The 19915-nt window shown below is 36.4% G+C and overlaps 1 protein-coding gene across 1 annotated transcript in view; it reads left to right on the plus strand.

Moving 5' to 3' along the window:
* Positions 1–19365, plus strand: part of LOC127847357 (titin-like) — a 148043-nt gene extending 128678 nt beyond the window's left edge. The window contains exons 114-134 of the mRNA XM_052379214.1: positions 731–1036; positions 2414–2698; positions 3100–3390; positions 3828–4151; positions 5659–5950; positions 6513–6654; positions 7567–7766; positions 8216–8368; positions 9230–9275; positions 10180–10215; positions 10696–10770; positions 11321–11423; positions 12106–12223; positions 12688–12918; positions 14249–14367; positions 14870–15073; positions 15455–15581; positions 15967–16139; positions 16813–17063; positions 18548–18672; positions 19226–19365. Coding sequence (XP_052235174.1) covers positions 731–1036; positions 2414–2698; positions 3100–3390; positions 3828–4151; positions 5659–5950; positions 6513–6654; positions 7567–7766; positions 8216–8368; positions 9230–9275; positions 10180–10215; positions 10696–10770; positions 11321–11423; positions 12106–12223; positions 12688–12918; positions 14249–14367; positions 14870–15073; positions 15455–15581; positions 15967–16139; positions 16813–17063; positions 18548–18574 — 3503 coding nt within the window. The 3' untranslated portion in view covers positions 18575–18672; positions 19226–19365. The remainder of the gene's footprint in view (positions 1–730; positions 1037–2413; positions 2699–3099; positions 3391–3827; positions 4152–5658; positions 5951–6512; positions 6655–7566; positions 7767–8215; positions 8369–9229; positions 9276–10179; positions 10216–10695; positions 10771–11320; positions 11424–12105; positions 12224–12687; positions 12919–14248; positions 14368–14869; positions 15074–15454; positions 15582–15966; positions 16140–16812; positions 17064–18547; positions 18673–19225) is intronic.
* Positions 19366–19915: the final 550 nt, after the last annotated feature.

A 19915-nucleotide genomic window follows, 5' to 3' on the forward strand; every position in this document is an offset into this window, starting at 1 on the left:
AAATTTTTTAAGCAAACAGTGCAGACCCAGATGAGATGCCGCATCATGCGGCGTCTGATCTGGGTCTACGCTGTTTGCCAAGGCCTTTTTTCTAGATGCTAGGCATAAATGGGTTAATATTAATAATACAATAAATGAACCATTTTATGGAAAATAGGTCTAATGCCATAGGCAGCCAGCATATCTTCAGATCCGCTTGCGCAATCACAAGGTCTGGTCATTAGCTACACTGTCTGCTATAAAGTCACACATGGTTCTGTGGTCTTATTAACTGAGTGGTAGCTCCTGACCAGATTGTGCTAATTCGCAGGCTGGTTTGAAACTACGCTGGCTGAACGTGGCTTAAGACCCAATTTTGCATTACATGGGTAATTTGAACGTAAATCTGTATATACATACTACACTGTAATTACCAGCATTCTTCTGGTGCATTTTATTTCTGAAATTTTACACATTTTATTGTTTGTAATGATTTTCTTTTAGTATACTTTCAGTATACTTATTGAAAGTGGCATAACAATTATATATTTATCTCTAAGAATTCAGGCATAAAATTTGTTTTAAACAGAACATTGCCATGTTCTTATTCTCTCTCTTTATTAGTTAGGTAAAAAGATACTTTCCATTTTGGACATTATCCAGCTCTTTTGTGAACAGTATTCAGTCTTTACAATTTTAGATATTTAAAAAAATAATGCGACTGACCCTTTTATTGGCTTGTTCATGACAGACAAACCCGGTGCCCCTGCTAAGGCCCCTGAAGTTCTAGAAGTAGGCCCCAAATACTGCAGCCTGTCCTGGGAGCCCCCAGCAACGGACGGCGGGTCCCCTGTAACCGGTTACCACGTGGAGAAGGCGGACCTTTCCGGTACCCGCTGGATGCCGGTAACCAAGGCACCAGTGAAGGACACAAAACTAAAGTTGACAGACCTGCTGGAGGATATTCCGTACAGTTTCCGAGTGCGTGCCGAGAACAAGGAGGGAGTCGGGGAGCCATCCCCTTCGTCCGAGAACATTTACTGTAGTTCTCGAATTGGTGAGTGGAATGAAACAGTTTGTGATTGGCTTCAACTTGCTGTTTTTTTTATAGGATTCCTTAATAGGTATTGCACAGTGAACTTCTTAATTCACATATAAAGTGATTATTAACTTATCTCCTTGGTTATGGGAATTACCATACCTAATTGATTACTGATATAAACATGTCTACCTGGTTACCATTATAAACATACCTACTTGGTTACAATAGTAACAAGTCTACTTGGTTGTCAATATTAACATGCCCACTTGATTCCCAGTAAAAGCATACCTACTTGGTGGTTACCAGTAATAACATATCTACATGGATACGAGTATTAGCATACCTTCTTGGTTACTGGTATTAACATGCCTACTTGGTTACGAGTATTAACATATTGTATTTATAACTGTTATTAACATTTCTACTTAATTACTGGTAATAACTACCTACTTGGTTACAGATACATGCCTTATTGGTTACTTGTGCATGCTTTCTTGGTTACTGGTATATTAATACTTGGTTATAAGTATAAACATGCCAGCTTGGTTACTGGTACATGCCAACTTGTAAACTGGTATGTGTACTTGGTTGCTGGTACATGCCAACTTGTAAACTGGTATATGTCTACTTGGTTACTGGTACATGCCAACTTGTAAACTGGTATATGTCTACTTGGTTACTGGTACATGCCAACTTGTAAACTGGTATATGTCTACTTGGTTACTGGTACATGCCAACTTGTAAACTGGTATATGTCTACTTGGTTACTGGTACATGCCAACTTGTAAACTGGTATATGTCTACTTGGTTACTGGTACATGCCAACTTGTAAACTGGTAATGTCTACTTGGTTACTGGTACATGCCAACTTGTAAACTGGTATATGTCTACTTGGTTACTGGTACATGTCAACTTGTAAACTGGTATATGTCTACTTGGTTACTGGTACATGCCAACTTGTAAACTGGTATATGTCTACTTGGTTGCTGGTACATGCCAACTTGTAAACTGGTGTATGTCTACTTGCTTACCTGTACATAACTACTTTGCTACCGATATTTGAATACCTAATTGGCTATCGGTATAAACATACATTTACATACCTAATTGGCTATCGGTATAAACATACCTAATTGGTTACTGGTACATGCTTACATAGGTTAAAGTCTGTCAAACAGTAAATTATTGACAGGTTTATAAATATTTGAATTTTAGGTCTCAGATAAGTAAACCTATTGTCAATCAAATCTCCTCACACATTCATTAATTTTACTATTTGACTTCATTGACTTGAAATATTAAGGTTGATTTGTGGGTTATTGAGATTTATATAGCCATGTGAAAATGAGCCCTTTAATTGTCAATAAAACACATTACTTTTCCTGCTCACAGCTACTGCCCCACCCAAGTTTATCAAGGCGATCAGCAATCTGACTGTTTGTGAAGGAAAGGAGACCAAGTTTACGTGCGAAATCACGGGCATGCCACGCCCCGAGGTCACATGGTATAAAAACTATCGTGAGATCTTCAGTGGTCGTCGTTACGAGGTCAAGTCCGAAGGCACGACGTACACGCTGGTAATCAGGTCGACTGAAGAGGCAGATATGGGCGGCATTGAGTGCTCAGCAAGAAATAAGTTTGGCAATGCATCGTCAAGGGCCACGCTCGATGTTGAATGTAGGTTTTTATGTGTATTCTACATATACTTAAATTTTTGTGACTTTGTTTAGTTTGATGTAGTAGTTTGATGTATTAAAAGCAGGTGAGACTGAAAGGAAACATCAAATTTTAGGGCCTTTTCCACTACTGTGAACATTCTAAAGCTTATCTTAGTTTTTACCTGAACAATTTAACCAATGAAAATCCATACTGAAATGTAACAATTGTTCTCTTATGATTAATATTTTAAAATGATGCTTAATCTAAGATAAAATAAATTGAACATTATGGTGCAAGGAAAAGCAGAAATGAACTTGTTTTACAAAATGTATATTTGTCTGATTTAAATTGATAATTATATTAATATTCTAATAATTTTAAACCTTTAAAAATTTGCATTGGTATTATTTTTTTTCCAGCTCTACCAAAGATTCATGACGTGCCTGCACGATACTACGAAGGCTTGAAATTCTGTTGTGGTGACAGCATCCACGCCAGGATAATGTTCACTGGTCGACCCGAACCCAAAGTGACATGGACCAGAGATGGCAAAACTGTCGCAACATCGAAACGCGTCGAGATAAAATCCACCAGTCGTCACAGTATCATAACAATTGTTGATGCCGTCAGAGCAGACAGTGGCATGTACAAGCTGACTGTGGAAAATAAACTCGGGAAAGATGAACTTGAGTTCCAGATATCTGTAATTGGTAAAGAACGATTGTCATAATTTTTCAGAACCTTTTGAGTACCCTTATGTTGAGATACATAAATTATTTATGATTTATTGGAAAGAAGCTGCAAATAATTAAAAAAGGTTGCTATTATCTGGTTTTTTATAGCATATTTATTTACAGTATCTCTGACTGAGATATCTTGGTTATAATCTCGGCAAAGAATAGCTGTTTTGATAAAGAATCTCTGTATTATGTTCGAAAAATGTCAATGAAACCAAGTACTGGTTATAGGCCCAGGAAACGGACTCAAGAGCGTTTCTATCAGCCTGAGGTTTTCGGTGCAATTCACCTAATATAAATAGGTGTAGACTAAAATGTCAATGAAACTAGAGTCCTGCAGTAAAGTAAAAACAACTTTTAAACTTGTGGATCCGTACTTAAACTTAAAAATTATATCAAACATTTTGTAGACCGACCCGACGCTCCACAAGGTCCAACCAGAATTGAGAATACAACCAAACACTCCGTGGACCTGTCATGGCGAGAGCCCCTGAACAATGGAGGCTCAGACGTGACCGGCTACATCGTGGAAAAGATGGACCTCACCACCAACGTGTGGCGCAGAGCAACCACGTCCACGTCTACAGCGGTAACGGTCAGTTGTCTGGAGGAACACAAGGAATACAAGTTCCGAGTGCTGGCGGAGAACATTGTTGGAATCAGCGAGCCTGGACCTGACTCAGTCGTTGCCATGACGCGCGAGCAGATGCCTGATATTGACTACGATGAATTATGTGAGTTGTTGTGTCTGCCTGGCTTGCCTTTGTGTAAAGTTTGCGAAAAGTTACTGAGGGTAAGCTATAAATTACATACCATTATTATTTGGAAACTAACTGGATTAAATTGAAAGATGCCTTTATTTGGATAGATTATTGTGAGAGGGATTTCAAAGGTAGCATTCAGCTTCTAAACTTGCAACCTGTATTAGCATCATTTATGAATTGAAATTGTCTTATATTTTTGTACTCATTATACCGCCATTACCATTGGTAATGGGGGCTATATAGGAGTAACTTTGTCGGTCGGTCGGTCTGTCTGTCTGTCCCGAAATCTTGTCCGTGCAATAACTATGATTGTTCATTGTGAGATTTTAAAATCATTTCGCAAATTTGTTCACCATCATTGGACGGTGTCTCGCGCGAAAGAATTACGTCGATATCTCAAAGGTCAAGGTCACACTTTGAGTTCAAAGGTCAAAAATGGCCATAGATGAGCTTGTTTGGGCCATAACTTTGTCATTTATTGTGAGATTTTAAAATCATTTGGAACATTTGTTTACCATAATTGGACAGTGTGTCGCACGAAAGAATTACGTTGATATCTCCAAGGTCAAGGTCACACTTTGAGTTCAAAGGTAAAAAAAGGCCATAAATGAGCTTGTCCGGGCCATAACTATGTCGTTCATTGTGAGATTTTAAAATCATTCGGCACATTTGTTCACCATCACTGGACAGTGTGTTGCGCAAAAGAATTACTGTTGATATCTCCAAGGTCAAGGTCACACTTTGAGTTCAAAGGTCAAACATGGCCATAAATGAGCTTGTCCGGGCCATAAATATGTCGTTCATTGTGAGATTTTCAAATCATTTGGCACATTTGTTCATCATCATTGGAGGGTGTGTCGCACATAAGAATTACGTTGATATCTGCAAGGTCAAGGTCACACTTTGAGTTCAAAGGTAAAAAAATGGCCATAAATGAGCTTGTCCGGGCCATAACTATGTTGTTCATTGTGAGATTTTAAAATCATTTGTTCACCATCATTGGACAGTGTGTCGCATGAAAGAATTATGACGATATCTCCAAGGTCAAGGTCACACTTTGAGTTCAAAGGACAAAAATGGCCATAAATGATAATGGCATAATAATTCTTAAAAATTGCCATAAATTAGATTCTCTTGTTTTGTGAAGACAGCATGCAAAATAGTCTGTGTCAATGCAGCACGTGGGGGTATACGTCACGTCTGTGACAAAGCTCTAGTTTAAGTAGTCATGTGTCACAACTATTGAGATACTAGTACTTTCTTAGGGATATTATTTCATTGATTAAAATCAAGTTAATTGTGAACACTATAAAACTAATTGTATTTATTATATTGGGTATATTTATGCATGAATATAAGTGTAAAGTTAATGCAATCAAAGAACTGTATTGAATGTAATGTTGGTTTTCTATTATTTATTTATCAACAATTTAATTTTTTTAATTAATCACAATTATCAATGCTTCTGTTACAACAGTTGATTCCTCATTCCGCGGTGACCAAGTTGACATTGGAAAGATACGAGGGGACGTCCTTGGAAAATACATCATCTGCGAGGAGCTAGGTCGCGGCGCATTCGGAGTGGTACATCGTGCCATCGAACGTGCAACTAATAAAAACTGGGCGGCAAAGTTCATCCACTGCAAACCAACCCAGAAGGAGCTTGTACGTCACGAGATAGACATCATGAACAGTCTACACCATCCCAGACTGATGCAACTTCACGAGGCCTTCGATCAGGCTGGAGAAATGGTCATGATTCTTGAACTGTGAGTGTCTTCTTGCATCTTTCTTATTGTTTTATGAAGAGGTTTAGTCTTATAACAAGGAAAGTTTAGTACAGTAAATCCATTATATGCAATGGACAGATCAGTCTGTAGAAATGGTTATGATTCTTGAACTATGAGTGTCTTCTTGCATCTTTCTTATTGTTTTATGAAGATGTTTGGTCTGACAACTAGGAAATTTAAATACAGTACTACCATTTATATTCACTGGACACTAATATTTGTGGATATCTAATCTAAATATTAAAATGTATCAAGTCTATGGGTTTCTCAACTCATAATAAATAAATTGAACAATTGCCTAGTGTTAAGTTTATTCTACCAAGGCTGTTGTTGTTTTTTCCAACTTAATAATACATTAAAAATGTATAATATTTATATATAAAATCTGCGGCAGGTTGAGTGAAGGTTTGACCATTAGGTCCAGCAGAAGAACAACTTCTGGTGCAGGTTGAGTGGAAGGTTTGACCGACGTGTGCAGGATTTTTTTCTCCCAAATTAATGTGATAGCTAGTTGATGCATAATCTATACCCTCATGTTTAGGTTGAGTGGAGGAGAGCTGTTTGACCGGCTGGTGCAGCAGGAGTATGAGTTCTCAGAGCAGGACTGCATCACGTACATGAGGCAGATCTGTCAGGGTGTGAGACACATGCACCAGCAGAACATCGTCCACCTTGATATCAAGGTCAGAGACTGATTTCACCCTTTTCCCCTTAACCCTTTGCATGCTGGGAAATTTGTCAGTCTGCTAAAATGTCGTCTGCTTGAATTTCTATAATTAGCATTTTCTTTGTTTTTTTCAAAGAATTACTATCAGAATAGCAAACAGTTTGGATCCTGATGAGACGTTCTGTGGCATCTCATCTTGATCCAAACTGTTTGTAAAGACCTTCAAAATTTGGTTCCAGCACTGGAAGAGTGAAATACGTATTTTGACGCATTTGTAGTCCCTTAGAAAGTCAAGTTTAATAGAAGACCTTACTTACTAGATTCAAGTTTTAAAGGTTTCTGTTCCAACCCTTAGATACTGATGAGCAGCAAACAGAATAACCCTGAACAGACTGCAAGTTTTATGCTTGTAGCATAAGCCATTTTCACTTTGCTTCTTATGGGGAAAGGGTTAACACTTGCCCGCTTAGAAGCAAAGGGAAAATGGCTATATGCAAGTAGCATAAAACCAGAACAGCCTGCGAGTCACGCGCATTTTCATATAGCCATTTACATTTTGCTTCTGAGTTGGAACAGCAATGTTTGAATAAGTTGCAATGGAACTGTTGTTTGTAGGGTTGAAATTAGAAAATTAAAATCAAACAAGGAAGGCCATGAAGACTCTTCAGTTTTATAACATAAATATGGAAAAAACAAACATTTATGTGCATTAGTGTTATTTTGATGACATGAATGTGCTCTTTTATATTAATATATAATAATGGTATGAATTTTAATAATAAAAATAATAATTCAACAGTTGAGCACACAACTATAGTATCCGATATATAAACATATACATTGAAAATAGTTTCATGCTCAATATTGACATTTTAATCAATATAAACAAATATTTTTTTAAATCCACTTGTGATCCTATGTTTTCTAGCCTGAGAATGTAATGTGCGTCACCAAGGACAGCAACGATGTGAAGATCATTGACTTTGGTCTTGCTCAGCGTCTCGAGGAAGGGAAGCAAGTGAAGGTCCTGTTTGGGACTGCAGAGTTCTGTGCCCCTGAAATCATCAACTATGAGCCGGTGTCCTTTTCCGCGGACATGTGGTCGCTGGGAGTCGTTTCCTACGTGCTGTAAGTAACGTAGTCGTACTTTTGATATGGTTCTATGGTAGAGCTGTAACAATTAAGTAATTGTATGAATCGATTGTGAAACATTGCCTGCTCGGATTATTTATACTTAAATTGTCTGATATCAATTTGATTATCTTTTGTAGATAAATTTGTAAATTTGCAAGGGCATGCACAAGTGGAATTACAAAATTTATTTATTTAAGCCGAAATAAATATATCAACCGTGAATTTAATGCAGTGTTATGTTCTGTTAATGGTAACATTTAAATTTCTTTGTTACCATAATCACCTTTGATGTGCATTGTTTTGCATTATCCAACACATTATCAAACATCATAGTACACTGATTTCATTCTTCCCTTCCTCCTTGACCTGTTACTTTCTGTAGAAAAGATGTTGTTGAATCTTTTTTCATTATTTTTATTGGATTTTTGTTCTTGTTTTTGCAGACTAAGTGGCTACTCGCCTTTTGCGGGGGACAACGACCACGAGACGTTCAACTTTATCAACAAGGTGGACTACGACTTTGACGACGAGGTGTGGGAAAATGTGTCGGCAGAGGGCAAGGACTTCATTAAGAAACTGCTTCTCAAGGACAAGAGGTAGGACTCTCATTATTTAACACTTTCCCACTCAGACACAAAGTGAAATGGCTATGTGCAAACAGCATAAAACCAGAACAGCTTGCGAGTAACTTGCAGTCTGTTCAGGCTTTATGCTGTTTGCTGCTCATCAGTATGTAAGGGTTGGAAATGAAGCCTTTTAAACTTGAATGGAGTAAGAAAGATTTTTAATGAAATTTAACTTTTTAAGGGACTACAGACACGTCAAAATACGTATCTTCGGGGTAAAGGATTAACAGTGATAATATAGCAATTGATAAGAAATCATTTGACCCACCTCATGCCAAAACAGTTTTTATGCCATATGCGCTGCCTGGTCAGGAGCTCTGCTGCCTGGTATAAAGTCATGCAAGGCTTCACGTTTTCATGAGTGGACAAGACAGCTCCTGACCAGACTGCGCAGGCTGGTTTGGAGCTGAGCTGGTGGCGAATGGCATGAGACCCATTTTGGCATGGTTCGAGTCATGTATGGTATATAATGGAACACGCCTTTTTATCCTCCAGTCACATGTTTTCATTTTCGTAGAAAAGTTGTTGTTTACCTTTTTTGATTATTTGTAAAACATTATGATTATATATACTTTTCATCAGATTTATAACTATAATTATTTGTATTATCGTATGTTTTTATCATTGTATTATTGCACAAGACTCTGTTACTTAAGATCTCCTTTTGGAATACCCACATGCTTATGACTACTTGTTTATCAACTAACAAGTAAATGTTAATAATCAGCAATCTTTTAAATGCAAAAAAAGTCCTTTAAACCAAAAGTGCAAATGAATCCAATTAGCCAGTCAAGCTCTTAATAGATAAATTGAATAATATTTTGTTTACAGTCAACGCATGACCATAGACGAGGCTCTAGACCACCCATGGTTGAATGTAAGTACACAAGTAACCATAGTAACTGATGTGCATGCTCCTCTCTGGGACTGGCTGGGCTCTAGTCTCAACTCACCAGTGTCTTTCACTCAACTTGCTGTCTTTGTAAAACATTTGTTGTGTCAATATATGTTTGATCATTATTTTGTTTAAATTGACATTTTAATTTGCCCAATATCCACATTTCCTTACTTCTCTTTACAATCCTTTGTGTTCAAGTTTGTGACCAAATACTGGTCAGTCATCATTTTTTATTGCATTTGTGTATGTCATGATTTTGTTGTTGTTGTTTTGTTGTTTGTAATAGAAAATGGATCTTTTATGTTTTGTTGTTCTTTTTTTGTACAAAGATCTTGTAGGCATGATATTATACCAGTAATGTATTTTCCTCCTTAATGGCATGTTTTCTGGATTTCTAAGGCCAGGTATTGTTTGCATGGCGCTCTTCTCCTCATGTATTAATTCATAGTTTCTTCACAAAACTTTTTTTCACTGACCCTCTTAGGTTTTAATTATTTGGCTTTTATAAAGCTTGAAATTTGTTCTTTTACATTTTGTGTGATCTCTTTACTATTTATTATTTTGAATTCTATAACATTCAGTTGACTGCTTAAATTTGGTAGACTTAAGACAGTTGAAATGTAATCAATTAATACAGGCAATAAGAACATACACTTACACTAAATAAAATAAAGATATATTTAAAATGAAAGGTAGAAAAAAAGCTATCTGAGAAATTTTGCATATCAGATTTGGTATGAAGATAACTTAATTATAAAGGATCATAAGAAGTATTCATTATCATCCCGCATTTCGTTTTCTGTTGTAGACAGTGCTTTATTGTGAAGCTTGTAGGTTGTTAACCCATGGTTGTATTGTTTTCTCTTCATTGCACTTGCAACAGCCGCGTCACTGCAAGACAACCAGCGATGAACAGGAGGTAACTATGGAAACACTTCATTTATTATACATCACTTCTTCACGTCACTAAAGTATTCATACAACTTCAGTGGATAACGTTTTGATACTGTGCCCGGCATGGTTGCCTTTGCTTTTATATACAAAATCTTGCATTCTATAAGAGAGTGCATTATGTTGAAGAATACTGTTGACGCAGCAATTTAAACTTTATTACTGATAGTTTTTGCATCACTGTGGTAGTTTTTCCAAATACTTTATATATTAAGATATTAATACCGTCATGACCAAATAACCAACAGCTTAAGATATTATAACAAATTTGACCTTGTTTACAATGTAATTTAATGTTACAATTCTTTCATGACCATGACCTTTTTCACAATGTTTTAATGTTACAATTCTTTCATGACATTTTTACCTTGTTCACAATGTTTTAATGTTACAATTCTTTCATGACATTTTTTACCAATGCATAACAATGGTTGCCATGTGTTTCCAGGGCGGGGCTCACCTGACAGGCAAGCCGTTGTCAAGGGAACACCACAAAGACTACAGACTGAGAAACAGGCACAAGGTTAGTCATAAATTTATAGGATGAACATATCCACTTATAAGCAGTAAACTGTTGTTTTTCATAGATATTTTGTTTATCTCACGTATTTTCTTATAAGTGCTTGGGCTTGTAGATTAAGATTATTTATTTTTGTTGGGGGTGGGGGGGGGTTGAATATTTATTAACTTTGTTGACATTAATAATGTTAAAAGCGACAATTTATAAACCCCTCTATTGTTTCAAATTACAGGATGACATGTTTCATGTTATTTCCTTTCTTGCTTAAAATCTGCAAAACCCTAATGTGTAATGTATATAAAGTAAGTACTCATATGCACAATAGTATTGTTTGTGTCTGTATAAGGTGTCTTCTTTTCCTTCGACTCTTATGACACCATTCCATTGTAGGTTCCCATATTTCCATATTTGCTGCTCTTCTACCAACATTGATGACTAGTTTAAATGAAGGCTTCCATCACGTGTACATTTTCCCACTATCTTGAATATATAATATTACTTTGGTATTTTATTAATACCTCTATTTAAATGGTTGTATGTGACCCACTTTCAGGAGGATGACTTTGACATTCTTCCCATTGGTCGTCTGGCCCGTGACAGCGCCATCTTCAGGAAGGAGGGAGACTTTGGCGTGTTGCCAAGAAACATCATTATGGGTAAGGATCATGGGAGTTTGTGACCCATGATAATTGTATTGTGCTCAATACCATTTAGTGTTTGCTAAAAAGGGACATAGAGGGGTTACTTTTTCCTCTGTGCTGGCAGCCTTTGTATATGAACTAATTTATTTATGGTACCAAATATGATCATTTTCTAAACTGAAACATTTTATTTAGGGGCTGTGGTATACTCCTTTTTGTGGTATTCTTCTGGGAAATACAACTTAATTATTAAACACAAAGAATAAATATTATAAACAAAAGTGTATAGGAACATTTTAAAATGAGACAAACTTTTCTCCAACAAACAAAATTGAAAAGTCTATATGACACTTATTAATGGCATCTTATTCATCCAACTCTATAACCTGATTTGTAAATGGAGGATAACATCTTACAAGAGATCCTCACTCTGTGAAAAGGTATTGTAATACATGTGCGTAAAGTGGTGTCCCACACTAGCCTGTACAGTTTGCACAGATTTATCAGGGAAGACACTTTCTGCTGGTATTGTATTTTTCATTGAAAAGAAGACTGTTCTTGACACAAATCCAGTTAAGCGGAAAGTGTTGTCCCTGATTAACATGTGCAGTCTGCACAGGCTAATCTGGAACAACACTGTAAGCAAATGCATTAAACTCCCTTTTCACAAAGCAAGATTCAAATGATTGTGTTTTAGAACTGCCTGACCACGCCCCAGTGCTGTGTGAGGAACTGGAAGATATCCATGGTTACGAAGGCTCCAGAATTGAGATGTCATGCAAGATAACTGGCAAACCAGAACCCAACATTGTCTGGTAAAGAGACAGCAGAAAAAGGCCAAATCTTTATTTTGGGGGTTTTAGTTTACAATTTTATAAGCATGATTGTAATGAAATTCTGAACTAATTTGATAAAGAAATTATGAAACTCCTGAAAAAAATTATTGATAACATCTGCTAGTTTCAGTTAAAAAAAGAAAGCTTAATTGTCAAAGATACTTGTCCTAGATGGCAATGTATATTTTTCTGGAGAATTTAAAATCATTCTAGTTTTTTTTTTAATCTCAGGGAAAGAATGGCACATAGATTATTGACTTTACCAAGCACACAATTAAATATCTTATACATTTAATGTTAAATCTTATTCAAAAAAAGTTTTTTTATTAAATTTCATGTATTTTGCACCACAGAATAAAAGATGTCACAGAGATTGTTGACTTGGCAATCAATGATTTATATAAATGTTTATTTCATTTCAAGTGGTTGTTTTTTCAATGCAGGACAAAGGATGGCACAGAGATAGTTGACTCAGCCAAGTACACAATGAAGTACTCTGAGAACATTGCCTCTCTCTTCATCAATGGCCTTGAACTTGAGGACGCGGGCCGCATCACCTGCAAGGCCTCCAACGAGTTTGGCTCCGTGAAGACAAGTGCGTCCCTCACTATTGAGGAGATTCGCCATCGCAGGAAGAGGCGAGAGGAGGCAGAAGAGAGGCTGAAACCCGTCCAGTATGTAGACATTGTGTTGTAGTTTGAATGTGAATAATGAAGGGATTTCTGTAGAAAAAAACAACTCCTGTGTTTGTATTTGTCAGAAGATAATGCAAAAAAGCTCATTTCGAATGTTAATAATGCAGGGATTTATTTAGACAAAAATCATGTTGTTGGATTTGTCAGCAGAGGATACAAAAAATGTCATGACATTCAAAAATATGTTTTCCATTGTGAAATATGATGCCACACAGGCTGAATACGAATATAAGAACTTCTCATATAATTATGTGCTTATTTAGCAGAAAATAGGGCAGAAGATAAATATTCACATTTCCAAAATATTGTTTTAGTTTAATATGAGACAAACAACAGAACCTTAATACTTTTTTCCATATTGTTGAATCACTGAAAATGAATAACTCTGTGTGTGTTTTCAATTGTGTTCTAGTAGATAATGTAGTTAAGTTTTAGAGGAAATTGTGTGGCATTTGCTTTGTGAACAATTACTAAATAATTTGATTTCCTTAACCCTTTCCCTCTTTGATGCAAATTGTAAATGGCCATGTGCAAACAGCATAAAACCAGAACAGCCTGCGGGTAACTCGCTGTCTGTTCAGGTTTTAAGCTGTTTGCTGTTCATCAATATCTAAGGGTTGGAAATGAAGCCTTTACAACTTAAAACTAGTAAGAAAGGTCTTTATTTATATTGAACTTTCTTAGAAACTACAAATTCGTCAAATAAGTATCTTAGTGCTAAAGGGTTAAATACATATCTAAGTGGTAGAGGGTTAAATATGTATCTAAGTGGTAGAGGGTTTAATACATATATAAGTGGTAGAGGGTTAAATATGTATCTAAGTGGTAGAGGGTTAAATATGTATCTAAGTGGTAGAGGGTTAAATACGTATCTAAGTGGTAGAGGGTTTAATACATATATAAGTGGTAGAGGGTTAAATATGTATCTAAGTGGTAAAGGGTTGAATATGTATCTAAGTGGTAGAGGTTTAAATACATATCTAAGTGGTAGAAGGTTAAAAATGTATCTAAGTGGTAAAGGGTTGAATATGTATCTAAGTTGTAAAGGCTTTAATACGTATCTAAGTGGTAAAGGGTTAAATACGTATCTAAGTGGTAAAGGGTTTAATACGTATCAAATTGGTAAAGAGTTAAATACGTATCTAAGTGGTAAAGGGTTAAATACGTATCTAAGTTGTAAAGGGTTTAATACGTATCTAAGTGGTAAAGGGTTTAATACATATCTAAGTGGTAATGGGTTAAATACGTATCTAAGTGGTAAAGGGTTTAATACGTATCTAAGTGGTAAAGGGTTAATGATGTTTTCCAGCTATCCTAAGCATGACTATGACACCAGCATGCGTGACACAGACATTGCTCCTAGATTCCTGCTGCCACTAGTTGACCAAACGAGAAAACTGGGCGAGTCCGTAGAATTCAGCGTCACAGGTAACATACAATTTCATCATGCATTCACTCACTTGATAATTGATATGATTTATAATTAAGTTTTGTTGCTGTAAACATTTTATAATGAGTAAAATAAGTGCACATACATACAGTTTTATGACAGGAGCCTTGGCTGTGATTGAAGGTTCTTGTGCTCAGTTTGTTTGCTGTGGTTGATTTGACAGATTATTGGAAATAAAGAAAATGTGCGATAAAAATAAAAAATAAATCATGACATTTCAACAATCAAAGTTATAAATGTAAATCTACCCATGTTAAAAAATTGCCATTGCATGGTGGATATGTTGCCAGCTCCATTGCCACTCTGAAAGCATTCTCAAAATCATTCAAAATGAAACCTAGAACTGTTTCTAAAATATGTACCCAGAATATAACACAATAGTGTATCCATAAGTGACAGGCATTTATACGCAGTGATCAAGCCAAAATGTGAGGTTATTTAGATTTAACAAGCTTTTGAATGATGGAAATCTATTTATAGTCACAACACGACCTGAGCCACAGGTCACCTGGTACTACAATGGGGTCATGGTCACTGAAAGTGAGAACTTCACCTTTGAGCACACGACAGGCGTGTACAGACTTGTCATCAGGCGAGTGGACAAAGAACACGCTGGTCAGTGGAGGTGTGTGGCCAACAATGACCTTGGTCAGGCCTCCTGCTACTGTGACCTCAAGGTCATTGGTAAGTGGGTCAGGGTCATCCTGTATTCTTATTGTTGAAGTATGTATAAGGTATATAACTTGATGTATTCTTTAAGGCACAAAGTTCAGTTTCATGCCAGGGCTCTATTGGTAAAAACTTAAACAGCCAATAAACTCAAATGTCAAGCAAATGTATGAATAATGTTATAAAACTTACTGTATAAACATCAATTCGTCTGGAATTGCAAATAATTAAATAATAATCTGTTTATATCTTTATTGATATTAATTATTTAAGTAAGTAATTAAACTTAATGGCTATTACCTAAACCCTTCGTTAGAAGATTTGAGCAACTGAGACCTGGATGTAAAGGCCTCTTCCATGCTGGATTCATGATTGTAATGGCTGATGTCCTTTTAGAATCTGTCCCAGACAAGTACAAGCCACCGAAGTTCACCCAGCAACTGGAGGACATGACCATCCTGGAAGGCACAGAGGCTCGCCTGGAATGCCGGGTGGAGGGAACACCTAGATGTGATATCCAATGGTGGGTGGCAGTTTGTTAGACTATGACAATAGAAACACCTAGATATGTGATATCCAATGGTGGGTGGATGTTTGTTAGGCTATGACAATAGCTGGAGTGTTAAGTACAATAGGGTTAATATTAAAAATGTAGCGCTTTTGAAATTGCAGTCACGTGCTCAATATCATTTAACAGGGGAGAGAACCACGGAGCCAATCTGAAGTATTAATCAATCACACTGTCAGGGGACCTCTTTTTCATTTTATTCATATATTGTTGTTTGTTTCGTGCGTTGTTGCAATTATCACTATGGAGTAATATAGCTGTATCGATTTGTACTGTATTTCTTATGATACTTAATAAGCGAAAGGTATGCTGATGTGTACAAACGGTATTTCTGTTTCAGGTTCAAGGACAGAAAGTTGATCCACCCAGGTCGCCATTACTCCGTCACAATTGAGGAGAACGTGTGTATTCTGAGGATCAGGGAGATATTCACAAGCGATGAAGGACACTACATGTGCCATGCTGAAAACAAGGCTGGGTCTGCATCCACTGAGGCTAGAGTCAGGGTTCAAGGTCAGTGATTCTCACTTTGTATTAATATGAGTCGCGTTTCCAGGAAAACTGGGCTTAATGCATGTGCATAAAGTGTTGTCCCAGATTAGCCTTTGCAGTTCGCACAGGCTTATCAGGTAAAATACTTTTTGCCTACATTGATTTTTATTTTACAATGGACTTCCTGTAAACGAAAATTTCCATAAAAGCGGAAAGTTTCATCCCTTAATAGTCTGCGCAGGCTAATCTGGGACAACTCTTTACGGCACATGCATTTAATCCAATTTAACCAGAACATGACTCATATAATTTGATGTTGTGTAATTTTCCATTATATTGAAATGTATTTGAATCACTATAATGGTATCACTGTCCTACAGTAATTAAAGCAACATAAATTATTGTAGATCAGTAAAGATAACAAGTGAAAAATACTCATTAGCTCTTTCAGTGCTGGAACCGAATTTTGAAGGCCTTTGCAAACAGTTTGGATCCAGATGAGACGCCACAGAACATGGCGTCTCATCAGGATCCAAACTGTTTGCTATTCTAATAGTATTCTTTGAAAAAAATCGAAGAAATGCTAATTTTAGAAGTTCAGCAGACGACATTTTAGCAGACGACACATTTCCCAGCATGCAAAGGGTTTATCATATTGATAACTTTACTGTAAATAACTTGTTCACCAATTCAGTCAGCAAACCTGTAGAGGAACCTCTGTTGCCAAGCACAGCCGGCCGAGACACTTTTGCCAAACCAACAGCAGACACACCGAAATACTCCTACGAGAAGGCTCCCGATTTCACAGCACGTCTGCAAAGCCGTTCAGTGATTGAGGGTAACAAGATCCGTCTGATGTGCTCTGTCACAGGGGTACCTAACCCGCGCGTGACCTGGTTCAAGGATGGCATGGAGATCACCCCTGGTGGACACTGTCTGCTAACGGTGAGTTCACACTTCCTTGGAGTTGTGACTCAAAAACATCTTCAGTGTTTATATACATACTTAGCCTCAACTTCTGAGGTTCAATCTAGATATACTTAGCCTCAACTTCTGAAGTCCAATCTTAATATACTTAGCGTAAACTTCTGAAGTCCAATCAAAATATACTTAGCGTAAACTTCTGAAGTCCTATCTTAATATACTTAGCCTCAACTTCTGAAGTCCAATCTTATTATACTTAGCCTCAACTTCTGAAGTCCAATCTAAATATACTTAGCGTAAACTTCTGAAGTCCAATCTTAATATACTTAGCCTCAACTTCTGAAGTCCAATCTTAATATACTTAGCCTAAACTTCTGAAGTCCAATCTTAATATACTTAGCCTCAACTTCTGAAGTCCAATCTTAATATACTAAGCCTCAACTTCTGAAGTCCAATCTTAATATACTTAGCCTAAACTTCTGAAGTCCAATCTTAATATACTTTGCCTCAACTTCTGCAGTCCAATCTTTATATACTTAGCCTCAACTTCTGCAGTCCAATCTTAATATACTTAGCCTCAACTTCTGAAGTCCAATCTTTATATACTTAGCCTCAACTTCTGAAGTCCAATCTTAATATACTTAGCCTCAACTTCTGAAGTCCAATCTTAATATACTAAGCCTCAACTTCTGAAGTCCAATCTTAATATACTTAGCCTAAACTTCTGAAGTCCAATCTTAATATACTTTGCCTCAACTTCTGCAGTCCAATCTTAATATACTTAGCCTCAACTTCTGCAGTCCAATCTTAATATACTTAGCCTCAACTTCTGAAGTCCAATCCTAATATACTTAGCCTCAACTTCTGAAGTCCAATCTTAATATACTTAGCCTCAACTTCTGAAGTCCAATCCTAATATACTTAGCCTCAACTTCTGAAGTCCAATCTTTATATACTTAGCCTCAACTTGTGAAGTCCAGTCTTAATATACTTACTTAGCCTCAACTTCGGAAGTCCAATCTTTATATACTTAGCCTTAAACGTTTCATAATACTTGACTTGTGTTCTGTCTGCTAAGTGTGAGTTCCTAGGGTTATGTTCTAGAACCTTCTTTATAGAAAAGGTTTAATTGTATATGTCATTGGGTATATAGACCCTAAAATGTGTGTGTTCTTATGCAATTAATAGGTTTAAACTGATAATTGCAGATTGAAAGTATGCTATGACAGCTTGTATTTACATGTACAGTAACATTTCCTTGATCACTGTTGAGTCATTATTTTAACTTCACAGATTGTAGTAGTTGTTAGCTGATTTTACTTGCATTCTGTCATACTATTTATAAAGAGCATACTGCCATATCATAGGAGTATTGATTTAAGTTCACAATCATAATCATGGATAATTTATATTCCCCATTATTGATCAACTTCTTAAACAACCAAATATTTAAACTGTTTCTTTCCTAAGGTAAACTTATTGAGATTTAATCGTTTTTTTCATAGAACAACTATGGTCTCGTTGAACCTTGAAATTCTCTCGGCCTCAACCAAGGATGCCGGTACCTACAGTGTGAAGGCAGTGAACGCGTTCGGAGAAGCAGAATGCAGGGCCACAGTCTCAGTGGAAGGTAAGCATGGCTTTCTTTTGACATCGACAACAGCATGGATTCATAGAATTACAATACATACTTTTTTGTCAGTAATTGTAGATTGCATACCGTATTGCAATCTGAAAGCACCTTATTTAACCCTTTGCATGCTGGGAAATTTGTCGTCTGCTAAAATGTTGTCTGCTGAATTTTTAAATTAGCATTTTCTTCGATTTGTTTTCAAAGAATAGCAAACAGTTTGGATTCTGATAAGACGTCACGTTTTGTGGCGTCTCATCTGGATCCCAACTGTTTGCAAAGGCCTTCAAAATTCGGTTCCAGCACTGAAAGAGTTAATGTTACTGGTTTTCTTTTCTAGGAATATCATTATGTTCTTCAGATATACATTATTAATGTTTAACAAGTTGATAGTAATATAATATAGATAATCACTTTATTTGAAATTATATATGCCCTCTCATAGGTTTGATAACATGTTAAGTGTACCATAACAAAACAATCAAAAACAAATGTTTCAAGTCTGTTACATTGTGTATTTAAAACAATGTTTGCAAATATCATATCCTTACAGCTGCCCGAAAATCACCGTCACCAAAGCGTTACGAGATCACCCGGAAACCAGCGTTCACCATCATGCCCCTTGACCTCACCGATGAACGAAGGTCAGGATGCGACCTTCACTTGCAAGGTCGATGGAAATCCGATGCCAACAACAAAATGGTAGAGTTAGCCCCCTTACTTTATTGAATTATCAGAGTAAGACAGTAACAATGCTTGTAAATGTATGTTTTAAATTTATTTTATTTTTAGTTCATTTATAACTTGTACTTTGAAAAATTCATGTCTATTCTGCATTATGTTTTATCAGAGCCATTGTAGTTATATACTGATTATTAAAAAATCAACATTAATTTACTGCATATCACATTTGTTCAGCTGAATATAATTTAGCTTCACTTTAATACATGGAGTTTACTTCATGTACAATAGGTTTTGAAATAATTGTTGTATGGGAATTCCCTTAATACTTTTGTTGTCATGTTTTGCATTTGATTTAAAGAGCATATTTTGGGTTTGATGTCTGTCTAATGTGCGGATTGTCAGATGTTTATTCCCTGATCATGGACAGTTCTCTTCAACTGATACAAATAAAAGTTTATACCCGGACAAGTTTTTGAGTACCTTAGTATGCCTAAGATTTCAGATGTGATTGAGCTCAAATATAACAGGTCTAAACCTAAAAATACTTCTCCGGCAAAAG

Source organism: Dreissena polymorpha, chromosome 10 (assembly GCF_020536995.1).
Source record: "Dreissena polymorpha isolate Duluth1 chromosome 10, UMN_Dpol_1.0, whole genome shotgun sequence".
Lineage (NCBI taxonomy): Eukaryota > Metazoa > Mollusca > Bivalvia > Myida > Dreissenidae > Dreissena > Dreissena polymorpha.